We start from the raw sequence: 17,167 nt of genomic DNA on the forward strand, positions 1-17,167 counted from the left end.
TTTTATGTGTTTTTCTGAAAGTATACGTAAAAATAAACTTAAAAATGTCAAAAAGTCAAAATCGACCAAAAATGACATGGGACAATTATGCATAGAACGGCAGTGTACGTACACGAAAAAAGTGAGGTTAAATTTTGTCAGGCAGCAAAACAAAATGGTGCGCTAGTGTGCGTACGCGAAACTAGAGACCCTAAAAACTTTTAAAAGACACATTTATTATGAGTTTAATAATTTCAAACAAACATTTGTTTAGGAATAATTTTTGAACTAAAATTGATTTTGAATATACTAAATATGTGTGTTAAAATAATAGATAAATTTAATTGGCAAATAATAAATTGTACCTTCAACGGTGTTACCAATTTGTATTCTTATATAAACCGAAAAAAATGATGTAATTTTGTCGAAATTAAAATTCTGAAATTCATGATTTCTTAAATTCCTAAACTCTCAAATTATTAAATTCCTAAATTCTTGATTTCTGAAATTCTAAAATTCTTAAATTCTTAATTTCTTTGCCAACTTGAATCATAAAAAATACACATTTTTGGAGTCATATTTTAGGTTATAACTATAGAAACTAAAATTTAGAGGGTTTAGAGATTGGAATTTTTGACTGTTTCTTTTTTATTTATATTTGAGTTTTAAAATTTTTGATTTACAGAATTTCTTAGTTTCACTTATTTTTGAAATTATAATTTCTTTAATTTTCTATCTTATTATTTTTAACTGCAGCTTTTGAATTTTGAATGTTCTGAACTGATAAATATTCAAACTTTTGTTTTTTTATTTCGATTTTTTTTATTTTGAATTTTTTAAATTAAGATTTTTTTTTAATTTTAAATATTTAGTTTTCAATTAGTTGAATTGTTTAAGCTTTGAATTTGTGATTTTTTTTATTTTTCTCATAAAATTATTTGCATTTTTAAATTTCTCAAATATCTGATTTATGTTTTTTTAAAGTTTCTCAATTTGGAAATATTTTTTTTTATATTTTTGATTATGGATTTCTTAATTTTCAGATTTCTTAATTTATGTGTTTCAAAATTTTTGTGTTTGTGATTCATTTTTTTTTTTTTTTAATTTGTCAATTACGCTGCGTCACCGTTGTTCTTTATGTGACATCCAGTCATAATTTATTTATGTTATCCTGAATAATCTTTCAAACATTCTGCTATTAAAACATGTATTTTTGGTCCCTTCTATATATTGTCGCCGCGGCACTAAACCGAATTGAGCGAGTTTAACTCTCGCGACGATTTTTTGTAGCGAAATATCTGTCACACGTGTATAGCTGGTTTTGAATCAGTGTGCTAGCTTGTTTTGTTTTGATTGCTTGGAATTGTTTGAATTGTTGAAGTATAAATTAAAGATTCTACGCTGATTTTAGGAGAAATGAAACCAAAAAATTCAAATTATTGATGAAAATCTCATGTTCCGATAAATTAGGAGCTTAAACTACCACACGAACCGTTTAGTGGGGTTATATTTTGAATTTCAATTGATTTCTAGATTCAGAAGGAGAGGCAGAATACCACGAGTGCTATCTGGCCTCGTTACGTCCCGTCAGAACTGACCTGATCCGATTGCCAAGTCACCCTTATTAATCTTAAAAGCACCGCCATCATCCTTTTCAGGCTGCATTTCATGCCATGGTCCTTCGAATCCACAGCCATAGAGCAAATTTCGGCAGATTTTGGGGTCAGTTCTGTGATTCTTGTTGGTCGCGGCGCTAATCGCTTCACTACTCCACTCGCGACATTTCAGTTTGGTGCCGCGGCGAAATTTTGTTTTGGTTTCGAGAGTGACATTTGAGATACACTCAGAAAAGAAACAACATAAAATAACATCGCAAGACGGAAATGACTCGCGCTGTTATTTCGATATATTTCCGAAATCACAATAAAACCTTAGTTTGTCTTTTTTTAATTAGGCCCGTGGGAGTCGCTCAACCTGCATTCCTGTCACACATGAGGTCTGCACAGCTGATTCCACGTAGATTTTTCCCGCCAGTAATGACAGGAAACGTTGACAAACGGAATATGTGCCAAAATCATAAGTGGTTTTTAATATATGAAGGGAAATCATCGTGAACTGGAACTGCCGGTCGTTAGCCCGGGTAAAGTGGAAACGTTGAGATGATTGTTGTCCTCTGCTCTCATCTCGCAAAAATCCATACAGAGAACCACGTCTCATTCAACCGGCTCCGTGGCTTAATGGTTACGGCTTCTGTCTCCCAAGCAGAAGGTTCAGGGATCAAATCCCGGTCGGTACCTTTGAAATTTGTAATCAGGAATTTGAATATGAATAAAAACTAAAATGAATCAGGTGGGATTCGAACTCACACCTTTGGTGGTGGTGGTGGTCTGGGACGCTAAGCAGTCGGCCATCAGAAGGTTTACACTCTAGCAGTGAATTGATCCGTAGTGTTGAAACATGTTATCTCTTCTTCTCATATTATTAAATACGCGCTGATCCCTGATTTGCCTGAGGGGATTAGAAGTCTAAATATAGATCGAGTTTCCTTCAGATGCTTGCTTCTATGTTTAGGCGGGGCCAAACAATGCCCAGCGACCTCGGAATTGGACCGCAAGGAGCTCTGTCATTCTGAAATGGGTCGTTGGAAGCAGCGCGAGGGCTATCACCACCTAATACCCGGGACTGAGATAAGCTGTATCAGCATTCGGCATGTACACAGTCTGATACAAATTATACTTTCCCATAATTTCGCTACCGGTTAGCGGGTATTGGATTGGACCACACACACACACAGTTTGTCTTTTTTTAATTAATCAATCATAATCATATTTATTAAACGTACCTGCCACTATCATTTGTAAAATTGTTTACCTAATGTGAAATTTTTGAGTTGTTTCTAATATATAATTTCTACCCTTGTGTCTACCTAAGCATAATTATTTTCTAGTTACTTAATAAATAATACATCCTTGATTTTTTAAATAAAATGTTGTGCTGCATAAAAAATAATTTCCTCGTTCTTGAGGTAAACTTCTTTACTTTTTTTGTCAACCATTTTGTTCGGGCCCGGTCGTGGCCCTGGTTGAAAAGGATTGACGGAAATGGACTTGGACAGCGGAATAGTTCTCGGGGCCGTGGATGGAGAGAATAAGAACTCCGGAATTCACTAAACTAAATTTATTAACTAATTTTAACACTAGAGTGAACTAAATGTTGATTCTGCCGCGAGTGTAAACAGACTGTTCAAGAACATTTTCTCCATGCGCTCACGTCACCAGTTTTCGCGCGCTTTCTCTCCCTCTCCTTCTTCCTAGTCGATCGCAGCAACAGTTGCTGTTGCGCGTTAAAGTTGGGTCAAAGCAACCTGTCAAACCGTTTTAACAAGTGCTGCCAGATTCAGTTGAGCGACGGAGCTCCAACATCCTCCCCCCGTGCTGGGAGAAGGCCCAGCAAAGGCTGCCTTTCGGCTCGGACTGGATGTTACGGTTGAGGTACCCTGACCTGCTTCGACGTTTCGGTGAGCCAGCAATGCCGTGTGCGCGAACTGCTGACTAGCTTCGGTGCCACCAGCACCTCCAACTACTACCCAACCCAGGTGAGTTTCGCGTAGTTCTGGATAGTTGTCCCACAATTGCAAGTGTCCTTCCTTCAGCAGCCGGAAGTACCAAGATGCACCGACCAGCATGTCGATGGGTCCTGGTGAATGGAACTTCGGGTCCGCCAGCTGAAAACCTTTCGGAATCGGCCAATCGGTAGCATTGACCGGTGATGCCGGTATCTTGCCACTCACCTTCGGGATGATCAAGCAGTCGACGTCTGCAGAGAAACCGATGTACCTGGACTGGAGCTTCACGGAGATGGATTCCTTGCAGCTGGCTGTTACTCCTCCGATCCCGCAGATCGGAACGGTTGCGGCTACTCTCCTTAGGTTAAGCCGATTTGCCATAGAACACGAAATAAAGTTTACCTGTGATCCGATGTCCAACAGGATGCGACACGGCACAGGACGGTTCTTGTCGTCGCGTAGATCGACGACGGCTGTCTGAAGCATGGGTGTGATACGGTTGATGGCTTCTGCTGATGGTTGCCGTTCATCGACTCGAGGTTGAGACGGAGCCGGCCTGAGTAGTGTTGCTGGTTTCACGTAAACATCGTGCAGTAAGGTGTGGTGACGGCGATGACACTTGCCACAAGAGCTTTGTCGTCTGCACTTCTTCGCGCGGTGACCGGAGCGCAGACAGTTGAAGCAGCTGCGTCTCTCCTTGACCTTCTCCAAACGCTGGTATACCGGAAGGACAGTGAAGCCGGCGCACTTGAAGGTCAGGTGCGCCTGTCCACACAAGTCACACCTGGGTCCCGGATGCAACCGTATGGCGGTGTTGACGATCTGGTACGATTGTTTGTTGTTATCTGCTCGAGTTTGCTGCGGTGTAGATTCGTCTGTATCGTCACATCTTTGCAAGACAGCGACGCGGTTCTTTAAGAACTTGATGGTCTCGTCGTAGTTGGGCAGTTCACCCTTCTTCCCCGAGTATCGCTGTCAAGGGCGTGGGCCAACAGGTATAAGACGAACTGCGTTGACACCCCCAGGAACTCTTGCTTCAGGTACTTCAGGTTTTCAACGTGACTGACAACGGTCTCCACCAGCGTTCGTAGTTCGGTGTGGCTCTCTTTGGAGATCTTCTGGACCTTCAGCAGGCCACCGATATGGATGTCCACCATTCTCCGGTTATCTTCATAGCGTTCCTCGAGCAACTCCCACGCACCGTCGTAGTTGCCGTCCTCGATTGTCTTCTCGTCCAACTGTCCTTTTGCCTCACCAATGAGGGCCTCCTCCAGGCGGTACAGCTTCATCCTGGGAGTTTCGTTCGAACGGTCTACGACGTCCCGGAACATCGTCTTGAACCGCTTCCAGTGCTCGTACTTTCCGTCGAACGTGGGTACGAGCCGCGGAAGGGACTGCTGGATGACAACCGGTCGTTGGGCAGCGGGTAGAACGGCATTTGATAAACCCGCGGATTCAGGAACCAGGTCCTGCGCCCATTTCTCAAGCGTCACAAAGATGCTGTCGTAGGCGGATTCGACGCTGAATTGTAGGTCGTCGTGCGGGTCTCGCTCGGCGGAATCCACCAGGGTGACGACCTTTTCATGGATGGTGGAGAATTCCGAGTAGGCCATCTCCAGCTTGCGTTGGTTGAGCTTGACCGTCGGGACAGTGCGCTCCGGCCGCGGCAGGGTGTCGAGCTTCTCCTTGAGGCGAGTAAGCTTCTCCACCGCCTTACCTCGGAGGTGGATCAGGGCGTTCAACTCTTCCTTGCGGCTATCCACCTCCGCCTTCTTCTCCTTCGCTGGCGTGTTCTTCGTTGGAGTGCGTTTTGGCGGCATTTTCACTTCTTTCAGGTTTGGTTAACTTTGTGGCACTTTCACTACAATTTGTTTCAGGATCTTGGCCGGTTTGCCTCACCTTTTTCACACGCAAGAACTGTCCGCGTCGGAACTGTTCGCACGGTCGTTGCACTTGGGCTCAAGGTCGGTTTGCCTTGCCCTTTCCACTCGACGGAACCTCCGGAAGCCGGTTTACTTCTCGTAGTCAGTTCGGTTCTCGAACTATTCGTGCCTGAGGCCGGTTTGCCTCACACACACACACACACACACACACACACACACACACACACACACACACACACACACACACGCGGTTGGAGGTTTCTCCAAACCATCCACGCCGGAAGTCCAATCCGGGATCGAAGGACCAATGTTCGGGCCCGGTCGTGGCCCTGGTTGAAAAGGATTGACGGAAATGGACTTGGACAGCGGAATAGTTCTCGGGCCGTGGATGGAGAGAATAAGAACTCCGGAATTCACTAAACTAAATTTATTAACTAATTTTAACACTAGAGTGAACTAAATGTTGATTCTGCCGCGAGTGTAAACAGACTGTTCAAGAACATTTCTCGACTTTTTTTTGATTAGGTCCTATAAACATATGAAAGACAATAGTTTATTGGTCCTTTTCAAAAAAAACTCTGGATTTCGTGCTTTCCATTTCATTAGGGCACAAAACTTTTGTAAACAAGAGTGTATCCCTCTCACACCTTATGCAAACTGTCATTTGAGTGAAAGGGATACACTATTGTTTACAAAAGTTTTGTGCCCTTTTGAAATGTTGGGCTCCATTTTCTCCATGCGCTCACGTCACCAGTTTTCGCGCGCTTTCTCTCCCTCTCCTTCTTCTTAGTCGATCGCAGCAACAGTTGCCGTTGCGCGTCAAAGTTGGGTCAAAGCAACCTGTCAAACCGTTTTAACAAGTGCTGCCAGATTCAGTTGAGCGACGGAGCTCCAACACATTTTTTTTATATTTTGAAATAATCAAAAAACTTAAATACCCAATTTGAGTAAATCCACTCAACTGGGTACAATATTGTACTGGAAAAAGTACTGCCAAAAACAGATTTGTTAAATATTATTTTGCCATCAAGTTAAATTCATTTGCGTTTTTGTGATGTGCCCGAAAATCTTCAAAATCTGGCATGCCTGACTGGAACGCGCTACCCAGGCAAAAGTTTTGCCGCTTCTTTCCTTGCAGAACTTCTGCAAAAGAGAGAGCTGAAGAGAGCGAGCTGAAAAGTACGGGAACGTGTTGCAAAAGAGTGACTTATGCTGGCTGCAGAAGCTGCAGAAATTCTGCAAGTACATGAATAGACCTAGTGTTACCAGATGGTGCTCGTGAAAATAGAGTATACGGATTTTCAAAATGATGAAATAAAATGTTGTGTTGCTAGTTGAGGTTGAGATGAAATTTCAGAGTAAATAGAGCATTCTACGTGCGGATGTATTGCGTGTACGTACATGAAAATAAAGTGAGGTTAAATTTTGTCAGCCAGCAAAACCAAATGGTGCGCTAGTGTGCGTAGGGTACGTTATCCATTAGTGGACCCCTTTCCTATAGAGAGCCTAGAGCTTATTAGAGAACGGACATCTCAAACCAAAAGTACCAATCGAATCACGAGAACTGTCAAAAGGAGGTACCAATCGAGCAAAATCCTTTGTCTTATGCTCGATTGGTACCTCCGTTTGACAGTTGTCGTGCTTCGATTGGTACTTTTGGTTTGAGATGTCCGTTCTCTAATAAGCTCCAGGCTCTCTACTTTCCTATAGTGGACCCTCTGAAGGGTTTTTGATGAAAAAATCAATAAAATCACAATTTCAAGCGTGTTGCTGTCTACAAATATTTTATTTGACATGTTCAGCATCATTTAAAACAATGTTGACTGGCATTGAATTGTCTTTTTCACCAAAATAAGTGTTTTGAGTTCGACATCTGAAATCAGCCATGGCCACTAGCATTTTCACAACAAAACAGCATTTATATTTTATCATTGAATTAACTATCAAATCATTTTTTGACTGATTATTTAACTTCAGCAAGTCGAAATAATGTAAGTTTTAGGAACTTTACCAAAATAAAGCGAAGAACTGCTCATTTTCGAGCAAAAATTAGGGGGGTCCAATATAGGACAACGAAAATCCAAACTTTTCCAAAAGTGGACCCCTGTTAATTTAACCTTCAAAAATGAAGAAAACTGTGTATTTAAGCAAAAGTTTCTCTTAAACATACAATAAATGCTTGTTGTTATCAACCTAAACGCATATTTTTTTCAATAATGAGTATAAATATAGCTGCTTTCATGTTAAAAGTATATACCAAAAATGCTGAAGCCGTAAGAATTTAAAATTAATCAAAACTATAGTTAATTGTACTTAACTGATGCATCATAAATTTTTGCATCATGGTTTTTGAAACGTTTTCTCTGATCTTTTTCGGAAATAAATGTGTTTAAATGTCTGTTAGGTTTTTTTGTTGTTTAAAGCCAAATTTGTTAACAAAACATATTTGTTTATGATGTAAAGTGAGCAAAATCCATCTTTTATTCATTATATCTATCATTAGACCTACACCAGCGGTTCTCAACCTGGGGTACATGTACCCCTAGGGGTACCACGAGCACTCTAAGGGGGTACCGGGAGACAAACCCCGTAATGGTGGACATTTAAACATAATATTTGAGAGAAAAAAAATTACAAACAGATTTGAAGCAAAAAATAAATACCATATTTAAAGTGCAGTGAATTACGGGCGGATTGTTTTTGACCAATCAGAAAATTTTCAAAACATATTGAGTGATAAAAAAAATAATTTGCACTTGTTAAGAAATTTTAAGAAATTGAAAAAAAGTGTACGGTTTTAGAATATTTTTTTCTACAAATATTCGTTTCAAATTTGTAAATTGTGCCTGCTGCCACTGGGTGACTCACCACACATAACCTTCGGACGTCTAGAAATGAGCAGAAACTTGCAACAGAGACCACAAAAGACCCGGGGGTCGTTAAAGTGGATTGCTTTTCTTTTTTTTGCCAGCTGCCATTTATTTAAAACATACAAAATGTTGAAAAAAAATATGTTTCATATTTTGAATATTGTAAATTCGACCTTTCTTTGCTCAAATATTACACAGCAAAAAATCCGATGGTAAAATGGCATGCACATCACCTTTGTCAAAATAAACACATAATACTACACACTGCATGTACAATATTTGTAAACACAAAAAAATTAGTTGCAACCGCCGAGATTCAAACCCAACACCAATAGTAAGGACTGGCGCCTTAGCCCACTTGGCCATCAGACCGATGAAAAGCTAAAGGATAAACGCATATCCAGGTTTTTAAGCGAAGATGGCGTTCAAATGTTGAACGTCCGAAATGTCAAAATCGTGCAGTAGCACCAACATTAGAAAAAAATGTTTCTGTCATGCCATGGCACACTTTTGTCGTAATGTTGGTACCACTGCGTGATTTTGACATTTCGGGCGTTCACCATTCGAACGCCATTTTCGCTTAAAAAGCTGGATATATGCTTGACAATTCGGTCAAATAGGTTTCCCATACTGATGGGCTACATATTTCAGGGTGTAAAATTACATAAAATTGCATAAAATAATGCAACATTTATTTTACCGCCCTGATACATGCAGCTGGATTTCTACTTTTTTAGCTCTATAGTTTTGCATAAAATTAAAACTAGGATTTTTTGTGTTTGTTATATCTTGGAAATTATGGATCTCATTTCAAATGGTACGAAAACAACAACACAGTGAATATAGTTCTAAATTTAAAGATCAAGGCTTTTCCTTCAAATTGACACACAAAATACACTCTTCTTATATTTTTTTGTGACCTGTACTCAGCAACAAAAGAATGGATAAAAAAATGTTCAAAAAAAAGCAGTAAAGAATTTTCTCTACCATTCGATTTTTAGAGATGAAATATAATATAATAATAATAAAAAAAGTACTATTAAATTAAATAGCATTTTTTAATCTGAAATCAAAACAGATTTTGATAATCTTTTAAATGTACAGTGAGTCAAATATTTGTCCGTACCCTCCCCGTACGGAAACTTTTTGTGATGTAAAAGTACATAAAATTCGACTAAAGTACCAAGTTTTATACATCAATCGACGCGGCAGAATGTCCTCTTCAAGATCCTGTCAATGGATTTGAAAAAAAAAACTTATTCTAGAAAACTACAAAAATAGTTCACTAAAAATGTTTTAAAAAGAGGTCAAATTATTGTCCGTACTAATAAAAGTGCAATATCTGATCGATTTAAGTGAATTCTTTTATGAAATGTTGTTTCTGTGTCAAATACAAGTACCTCTATCCAGTTTTTGACAACTATGAACTTCTGATATCTTTGTTTAGTAAGTTTATATTAAAAAATGGTTAAAATTTAGTTTTTAAGTTAAACTTATCAAACATTAGTTTATAAACAACTATTTTTTTTTAAATGTTGATTTCATCTTTTTTACTGACATTTTTCGACCAAAAATACTGTTTCGGAACAAATACGTTAAACAATCCGGATTGTACCGGAACCGGGTTAACCCCCAGAGGAAAATTTTATGGTGGTGAGATAAAGGACAAAAAAACACCTCTTGCAATTTGAAGCATCCAAATTCGTCCACTACAGCCCGATTACGAGTCCCTAGTCTGAAATTTGAAATTTTCACTTTTCGTGCTTAAAATTTGCTTAGAATTTCTGTACCGTCCTGGGTCAAAATGTTTTGCTTAGGGAATTAAAAGAAAAAAGATACAATAGCATTGATTTTTTTTATAATGACTTGAAAAAAGTACTATTGAATTAAATTGCATTTTTAAACAGATTTTGAAAATCTTTTAAATGTAGAATTTGGGCAGTTTCAAAAATATCTCTTTTACTCATGTATTTATGGTTTGTATTATGTGTTTACAAAAAGAAGTAGGTTTTTGGTGGCTTTTCCTGCCTTAAAAAAAGTAAATAAATTCAATTCAATTCAATTCAAAAACAATTCGTCCGTCATCAAAAATTTAAATTTTAACTCCCGAATAAAAAAATCATGTATTTATGTTTTGTATTATGTATATACAAAAAGAAGTAGGTTTTTGGTGCCACTGCTTTGGTGGCTTTTCCTGCCTTAAAAAAAGTGAATAAATTCAATTCAATTCAATTCAAAAACAATTCGTCCGTCATCATACATTTTAATTCCCGAATTAAAAATTCAAAAAAATATATGTATACCGTCAGTAGGGGTGACATTGGGTCTGGGGGGTGAGATTGGGTCAAAGTGATTTTTGACGGATTTTACCATTTCTCAGGTTCTTCTCAATGAAAATGAATTCTGTTGAAAGGGTTGTGTAGGGGACATCTTAAGATGACTTCGCTGAAAAAATCTCGTTCCTAGAACAAATCCTGTTATTTTGGCAGCTGTCTAAAGTTGGGGTACGTTTTTGGCCAAAAATGACCTCTCAAAAAATCATTTTTCTAATATTTTTGTTAGAATTGCTCGAAAACTACCCAAATGTCTGAAAATCTCCACTTCAAACACTGCAGCGTGTCAATACGATTCCCTCGAACAAGAAACACTGTTGGATGACTTGTTTTTACCATATCGTTGTATTTGAGCATCATTTTAGTTTCATTTGACCCAATGTCACCCCCTCTAAGGGGTGAGATTGGGTCAATTTTCAAACAATAGGCATTTAAGGTAGTGTTCATCAAAATCCACCATATTTTGGGAAAATGTTAGTAAACTATCTAAGAACAAATCTACGTTGAAAGATTTTCGATGTTATTTTAATTGTTTTTGTTATTAAGAAAATACGAGAGGTGTATCGTTTTTTGACCCATAGTCACCCCCACTGACGGTATATGAAATGTCAATGAAAATTTAATTTTCAAAATTGGAATGTAAAAAAAACTCAAGCAACGAAAAATTTCATGTATGAACACGAGGGCTACCTGCAGCTCAAGTAACAGAAAAGGGGTACCTAGCCAAGAAAAGGTTGAGAACCGCTGACCTACACCATGCATCAAAACATCAAATATCGTTGAAATTTGGTATAAAAATAACAGCTTGCCTATAGTGGACCCGGGTCCATAATCGGATTATGGACCCGGGTCCACTATATGAAAAGGGGGTCCATAACAGGCAAAAAAACTTGTTTTTTCAAATGGTTATTTTTCTGCTCAAAAACAAATAACTGATCAAACAAATAGTCAAAATTGTTCAAAAGACTTAAGATTTCATTGTTTTGTTTATGGAAACGTGCTTAAAATATTTCTTGACTTTTTTTTGATAAGGTCCTATAAACAAATGTAAACATTGAGTGTATCCCGCTTACTCCGATGGACTTTGACATAAGGTGTGAAAGGGATACACTCAATGTTTACATTTGTTTATAGGACCTTATCAAAAAAAAGTCAAGATTTAATTTTTTTGAAAATTGTGCTTCGGCTCTACTAGGGGGTCCACTAATGGTTAAAATACCCTACGCGAAACGTCATAAAGCTCTAATAGAATTAAATCCTCAAACGAATAGTTTTGAATAGACGTGCGAATATGAAAAGCAAAAACATGTTTGCACCTTTTTTCAACGTCTTGAACCTTGACAACTCACTAAAATAAAACTCAACTTGTGGAAGTATATTTTTGAGTGAGCTTCTCCTATTTTTTATTAATAAAATTTAATTTTAAAGGATTTACTTCACACATTTAGCTTCTCTAAACCCCTAAACATGGCTGGATATTCCGAGGAACAATTTTGGGCAAACCAAAACATCAAAAACCCGTATGATGGCTTTGGCGATCAGTCGCAAACTTTAGGTAAGAAATCGTGAAATATTGCATTTTTCGATAAAACACCTTATTTTACATCAACATTGTAGATTTTCAATCGTTTGATCAAAATGCAAGCTTTTTTCCACCGAACGCCTACCCATCGCCACAGCAGCAGCAAGGTTACGGTCAACCGTCCATATTTACGCCGGACATATCAACCGCGGCCGCGCCACACAATTACTCCGGGCCGGGAAACATGCCCGGTAGTGAGCCCAGCGAGTTTGACGAACCGCCACTGCTCGATGAGCTGGAGATCTACCCCCAGAGAATACTGGAGAAATCGCTGGCCGTGCTGAATCCGTTCCACGCTCAGGGCCTGGTGGACAATCCGGAGTATTTCTTCAAGGAAACAGATCTCGCCGGTCCGATTGCGTTTTGTCTGACGTTGGCCGCGTGTCTATTTGTGTCTGGGGCCAAGGCACAGTTTGGGTACATTTACGGGCTGTGTGTCATTTCGGTGATCGTGATGTACGTGCTGATTACGTTGATGTGTAATTCAACAGAAAATTATGTCACCATCACGGCCGTGGCCAGCATTTTGGGTTACAGCATCCTGCCGATCGTGTGGTTGTCCATAGTTGGAGTGTTCTTCTCGTTGAACTCAACGTTTGGAATGGTGCTGGCTGCGTGCGCTATTTTTCTCGCCGCGATGGGATGCAGTCGAATCTTTTGCATTATGACCGGGGACATGCACCAGCGCTATCTGATCGCTTACCCGTGTGCACTTGTGTACATTATATTCACTTTGCTGGTGCTGTTCTGAATACACATTTCGTTAACCTCATACAGCTCTTTTATTACAAAAAAGTCAATAAAGATTTACTCACTAACAAAAGGGTGCGTTTCGTTGTTTTTCTTTGATCTCATAAATTAGTATTTGGGTATAGTTATCTACGTGCGCATGCATTGCGTGTACGTACACGAAAAATATTGAGGTTAAATTTTGTACCAGCCAGCAACACAAATGGTGTGCTAGTGTGCGTGACATCGGCCTTAGATAACTATATAGCTAGTTTTAAAATGAAGGAATTAAAGCGTCCAATTTTCCCGGGTTTTGAACTTCCCGGGAAACGGGAAAAATATTTTTTGAATCCCGGGAAATTTTGGAAACAGACCCAAAATAAATGTTTTTGTTCTATTTGTTTTATTTTTTATGCTTAAAATCAAAGAATTAGCTCAATTCTATTAATTGGTTATAGTTGACATATATAGTTTTATTAAAAGGTCCTATAAACTATTGTCTTTCATATGTTTACAGGACCTATTTAAAAAAAAACTCTAGACTTCAATCTAAACAAGGCCAGCAGTTTTTAGATAGCATAAAAAAAAATTGTTTTTGTTCTTTGTGTTGCTTTGGATTTTTATGTTTCATTGAAAATCCATTAAATAAACTAATGTGATTTAAATTGAATAAGTCTCTTTAAAATATGTTTTATTCATTTTTATTTATTTGACATGACTACAAAAGGTTTAAAAATTACTTTGAAAAAATAAAAAAAAAAACCGCATCGTCACCAAAAGAAGGTACCACTTTCAATGTAAAATTTTAGATAAATTAAGATGTCTTGTTTTACGCCAACAGGGGAAAATCAAGACAAAAGTATGAATAGGTATTCGCAATTCGCAATTTTCAGTGTAAGAACGGGCCTTGACCGATCTTATGCACCAGGTTCCCGACGAACTCGCACTGCCCTTACACCTACATCTCACCCTTGCTCTGAGTCAGTACGAGCAACACGCTAGAACACGCTTTGAGTGTTCGTGCCAGGCATGCACACCTTCTTTTCCGGTTACGCATTTTAACTCGGCCGGGGGTGGTACATTACGTAGGGTTTGATGTAAGTATAAGCGCCTAACCATTCATAGTGTGCCTATCAACTTTCATTAAAGCAAAAACTGTTATATTTTTAGTTTGAATTCAAAAACTAATTGTTATTTACTGTGTATTGTTTTCTCCTGAAATCTTCCCTATTGTTGAGTCGTGTTTATATGTAGCTATTTCTTTTGTCGCGGTGTTTTGTTACAATTTTTGGTCCTAAGCATGTTATAAAAGTTTACCAAAAAATACAATAGTAATATTTGTGTTAATCCTTTAACCATTCCAAAAATTGAGTAAGGGCTCAAACCTCACTTGTTTGAAAAAAGGGTGAAGATTGAAAACAATAGAGAGTAAAAGAGAATTTATTTTATAAAAATCAAGTATCAATAGTAAGAGAATGATGAGCGTATTTTGAAGAAAAAAAATGAAAAAAAATTAGACAATAGTTAATAAATAGAGATGCAAAACAAGCTTAGATTATAGTAATGATAATTTATAGGACAGATAAAGAATTATTCAAATAAATAAATTCGCAATCAAATCAAAAAAGATTAGGCAAATGAACAATAGACTTGATATTACTAGTACATTAAGGAAAAGTATATTTTTAATGAAAAACACAAAGTTTTTACAGCAGTATCAATTGATAGAAAAGAGTGGAAAAGCTTTGAGAGATAAAAGAGAATCAAAAGTTAGTAACATTAAAATCAAATGTTGGATATTAAATAGAAGAATCAGTGAATAATTGGGAATCAGAAGAGCAAAACAAAAATAGGAGATAGGTGGTAGCTGAGAATGAAGAGAAGAGAAACCCCGTTGTGCGATGTTTCAGGTACATCCACAGCAGTTGACTCAACATACTGCGAATCAAAACAATACCGTCTACAATCACAAATTACTTCCCTTTCCCACATTGTCGCGCCCTTTTCTTTTAGCCGTCTCAACTCTGACCCGCGGTGGTCAAAGGTTTACGATCCGTTTCCACAGGCCACCAGCTAGGTCATCATGAAAACCAAGCCAACGTGGAGGTAAGAAAATAGGACACTCGCAAGGAACCAGAGCTATACTGTTCTGATCAAGATAGTTCGGATGATCTAACAGAACTACGGATGTAGTTAGTTACGCTCCTTCCAGGATGTTCCTTACGTGGACGTCAACCGAAGAGCACGCAACAAGGTCAGTGCCATTGCATGCTCTTAGGTATCAATCCTTGGCCTGCAAGACAAAAGTATGAATAGGTATAGGAGAAAAATCGAAACATCCTGCAAAAAAAAATTGGCTTAAACCGCTGTCTTACTTTGTTACCTTTGTCCTGTTTTTTTCACAGGCGGCGGTGTTTGATGAAAAATAGTTAAATATGGTATTTTTCAAATTTAGAATAACCCAGTATTTTTAGAAAATATAATATTAAATAGAAAATATTTAAATCGCTAAGCATTTTTCGAATTTCTAAACTAAAATTTTAACAATTTTCCGTAGTATGCCAAATTAATAATGATGTATGCGCAATACAAATTTTGAATGCTTTATAATTATTATCGATTATTAAGTATTCAAATGATCATCTATTTCTACATCCCAATCAGAATTTCCAGACTACAATTTGTTTTTTTTTTCAATTTCGGGATTTCCCGGGACAAAATATGAAAATATGGATTCGGGAATTCCCGGTTTTGGAAAAATCCCGGGAATTCCCGGGATGGACGCACTAGAAGGAATGTTCGGATACAATTGTTTAGAACAAAATTCTCAACTGAGATATTGCGCACCGTGACTTTGCCCGCTTTTTAAATTTATATTTAGTGTAGCGTGTTGTACATTCAAAGACTTGGTCTAATATTACTTAATTGTCGATCGAATCCTACCAAGTAAGTAGCGGTGCGCATATGAAAAAAGATACAGAACTTTTCCCGTTTACTTAACTTGCTGGTAATTCATCTGGCTCGGTTTTTTCTCCGAGAAAAAGTTCCTTAAAATTATTACCTGGCCAACTGCTATCGTCAGCACTGCAATAGTCTCGGTGAGGGACCACCACAGAACGCGTTCGTTTAGATCTTCTGCTCGCTTACGACCTGCGAAAATAAAAACATTTTTGTCCTGTAATTGCAGTTTCCGTAAGAGGCAGAAAGAATCGCATCCAGCACACACCCTGAGCTTCCCGCAGCCGATGATGGGTCTGGTAGTCTAAAATCGCGTTCAGACTCTTGTGAATTTCCTGTGATGAAGCCTCAAGCTGTGTCAATACGGTGGCATGCTCGTCAATTCCGGGCAGTGGCTGTTCGTCTCCAACTTGGAAGTCCATGTAGATCAGCTTGTGTGAGAAAGTCGAAAACTCGTTTGAGAAACATGCCGCGTATACACCGGTCGCCTGAGCAGTAAACTGATGCGAATCAAACTGCGTTTTGATCTGTCGGTAAAGAATCTCCTTGGTTGGACCTTCCAACACCACGTCCACGTCGTACTGCCCTCCGGTTACAACCTGCGACGTAGACAAAATAGTTGAATCATCATCACCTGCAACCAACATGACCATTTTACCACCCGGTCTTACCTGGTACTCTAACGTCGCCGTTTGGTTCTTTTTGATTTCCTCGTAAAAACATTCCCTCGCGTTGTCGGGAAGCTCGAATGATAATTCAACACTTTGGACCAGAATCCGAGGACCACCGAAGAACAACAGCAAAAAGATTCCACTGGCCAGCTTCTCCACCATTTTGGCGCTGAACTTGATTTTGTTTCCTTTCTAAAACCTCCGTCCGATGCGGGTTTATCCGGTGGCCTCTCAAAATCTGGCCTTTTTCTGGAACCTGGATTTTTCGCTTACGTACACGCACTTGACGTTTCGATGAATAGCACGCAGATTCGGAACTAAGCATAAATTCCTAATCTTGGACATTATTTTTTTAAGTTCCAGCTGTCAAAATTGTGCTTAATTTGTAGGCATTTTGTTTTTAAAGTGTTTTTCAGAGCTACCCAAAATAATTTTACCCATTTAATCAATATATACAATACACCCTTACCAAAAATCATGATTTTTTGAGTTCCAAATCCCACTTTTCATACGAATTTTTCAGTTCAACCCATATAACCATTTTTATGGTTGTAGTATCTGAATTAAAAAAATCGTATGAAAAGTGGGATTTTGAAC

At 38.4% G+C, this 17,167-nt stretch overlaps 2 protein-coding genes across 3 annotated transcripts; one reads left to right on the plus strand and one right to left on the minus strand.

The window, feature by feature from the left end:
• Nucleotides 1-11,869: 11,869 nt before the first annotated feature.
• On the plus strand, nt 11,870-13,035 carry LOC120429237 (protein YIPF7). Of its 2 annotated transcripts, none has more exons than XM_039594447.2 (3): nt 11,870-12,015; nt 12,079-12,185; nt 12,248-13,035. In XM_039594447.2, exons 2-3 carry the CDS (start codon nt 12,098-12,100, stop codon nt 12,961-12,963), a joined length of 804 nt encoding a protein of 267 aa, XP_039450381.1. In that variant the 5' UTR covers nt 11,870-12,015; nt 12,079-12,097; the 3' UTR covers nt 12,964-13,035. The 2 variants fall into 2 exon arrangements, with proteins under 2 accessions (XP_039450381.1, XP_039450382.1); XM_039594448.2 differs by having other exon boundaries at nt 11,899-12,003; nt 12,059-12,185.
• A 2,738-nt stretch (nt 13,036-15,773) lies between these two features.
• LOC120429238 (transmembrane emp24 domain-containing protein 7) lies at nt 15,774-16,879 on the minus strand. Its single transcript, XM_039594449.2, has 3 exons — nt 16,571-16,879; nt 16,168-16,498; nt 15,774-16,091 (listed from the first exon to the last, which is right to left on the minus strand). Exons 1-3 carry the CDS (start codon nt 16,730-16,732, stop codon nt 15,934-15,936), a joined length of 651 nt encoding a protein of 216 aa, XP_039450383.1. The 5' UTR covers nt 16,733-16,879; the 3' UTR covers nt 15,774-15,933.
• Between the last annotated feature and the right edge of the window lie 288 nt (nt 16,880-17,167).

The sequence above is a fragment of the Culex pipiens genome, chromosome 1 (genome assembly GCF_016801865.2).
Source record: "Culex pipiens pallens isolate TS chromosome 1, TS_CPP_V2, whole genome shotgun sequence".
Lineage (NCBI taxonomy): Eukaryota > Metazoa > Arthropoda > Insecta > Diptera > Culicidae > Culex > Culex pipiens.

Coding starts and splice junctions, on each gene's coding strand:
- LOC120429237 (XM_039594447.2), top strand. CDS start 12,098: ATGGCTGGATATTCCGAGGAACAATTTTGGGCAAACCAAAACATCAAA. Junction 12,186..12,247: donor CGATCAGTCGCAAACTTTAG/GTAAGAAATCGT, acceptor TCAACATTGTAG/ATTTTCAATCGTTTGATCAA.
- LOC120429238 (XM_039594449.2), bottom strand. CDS start 16,732: ATGGTGGAGAAGCTGGCCAGTGGAATCTTTTTGCTGTTGTTCTTCGGT. Junction 16,499..16,570: donor CGGCGACGTTAGAGTACCAG/GTAAGACCGGGT, acceptor TCTACGTCGCAG/GTTGTAACCGGAGGGCAGTA. Junction 16,092..16,167: donor TCGGCTGCGGGAAGCTCAGG/GTGTGTGCTGGA, acceptor TTATTTTCGCAG/GTCGTAAGCGAGCAGAAGAT.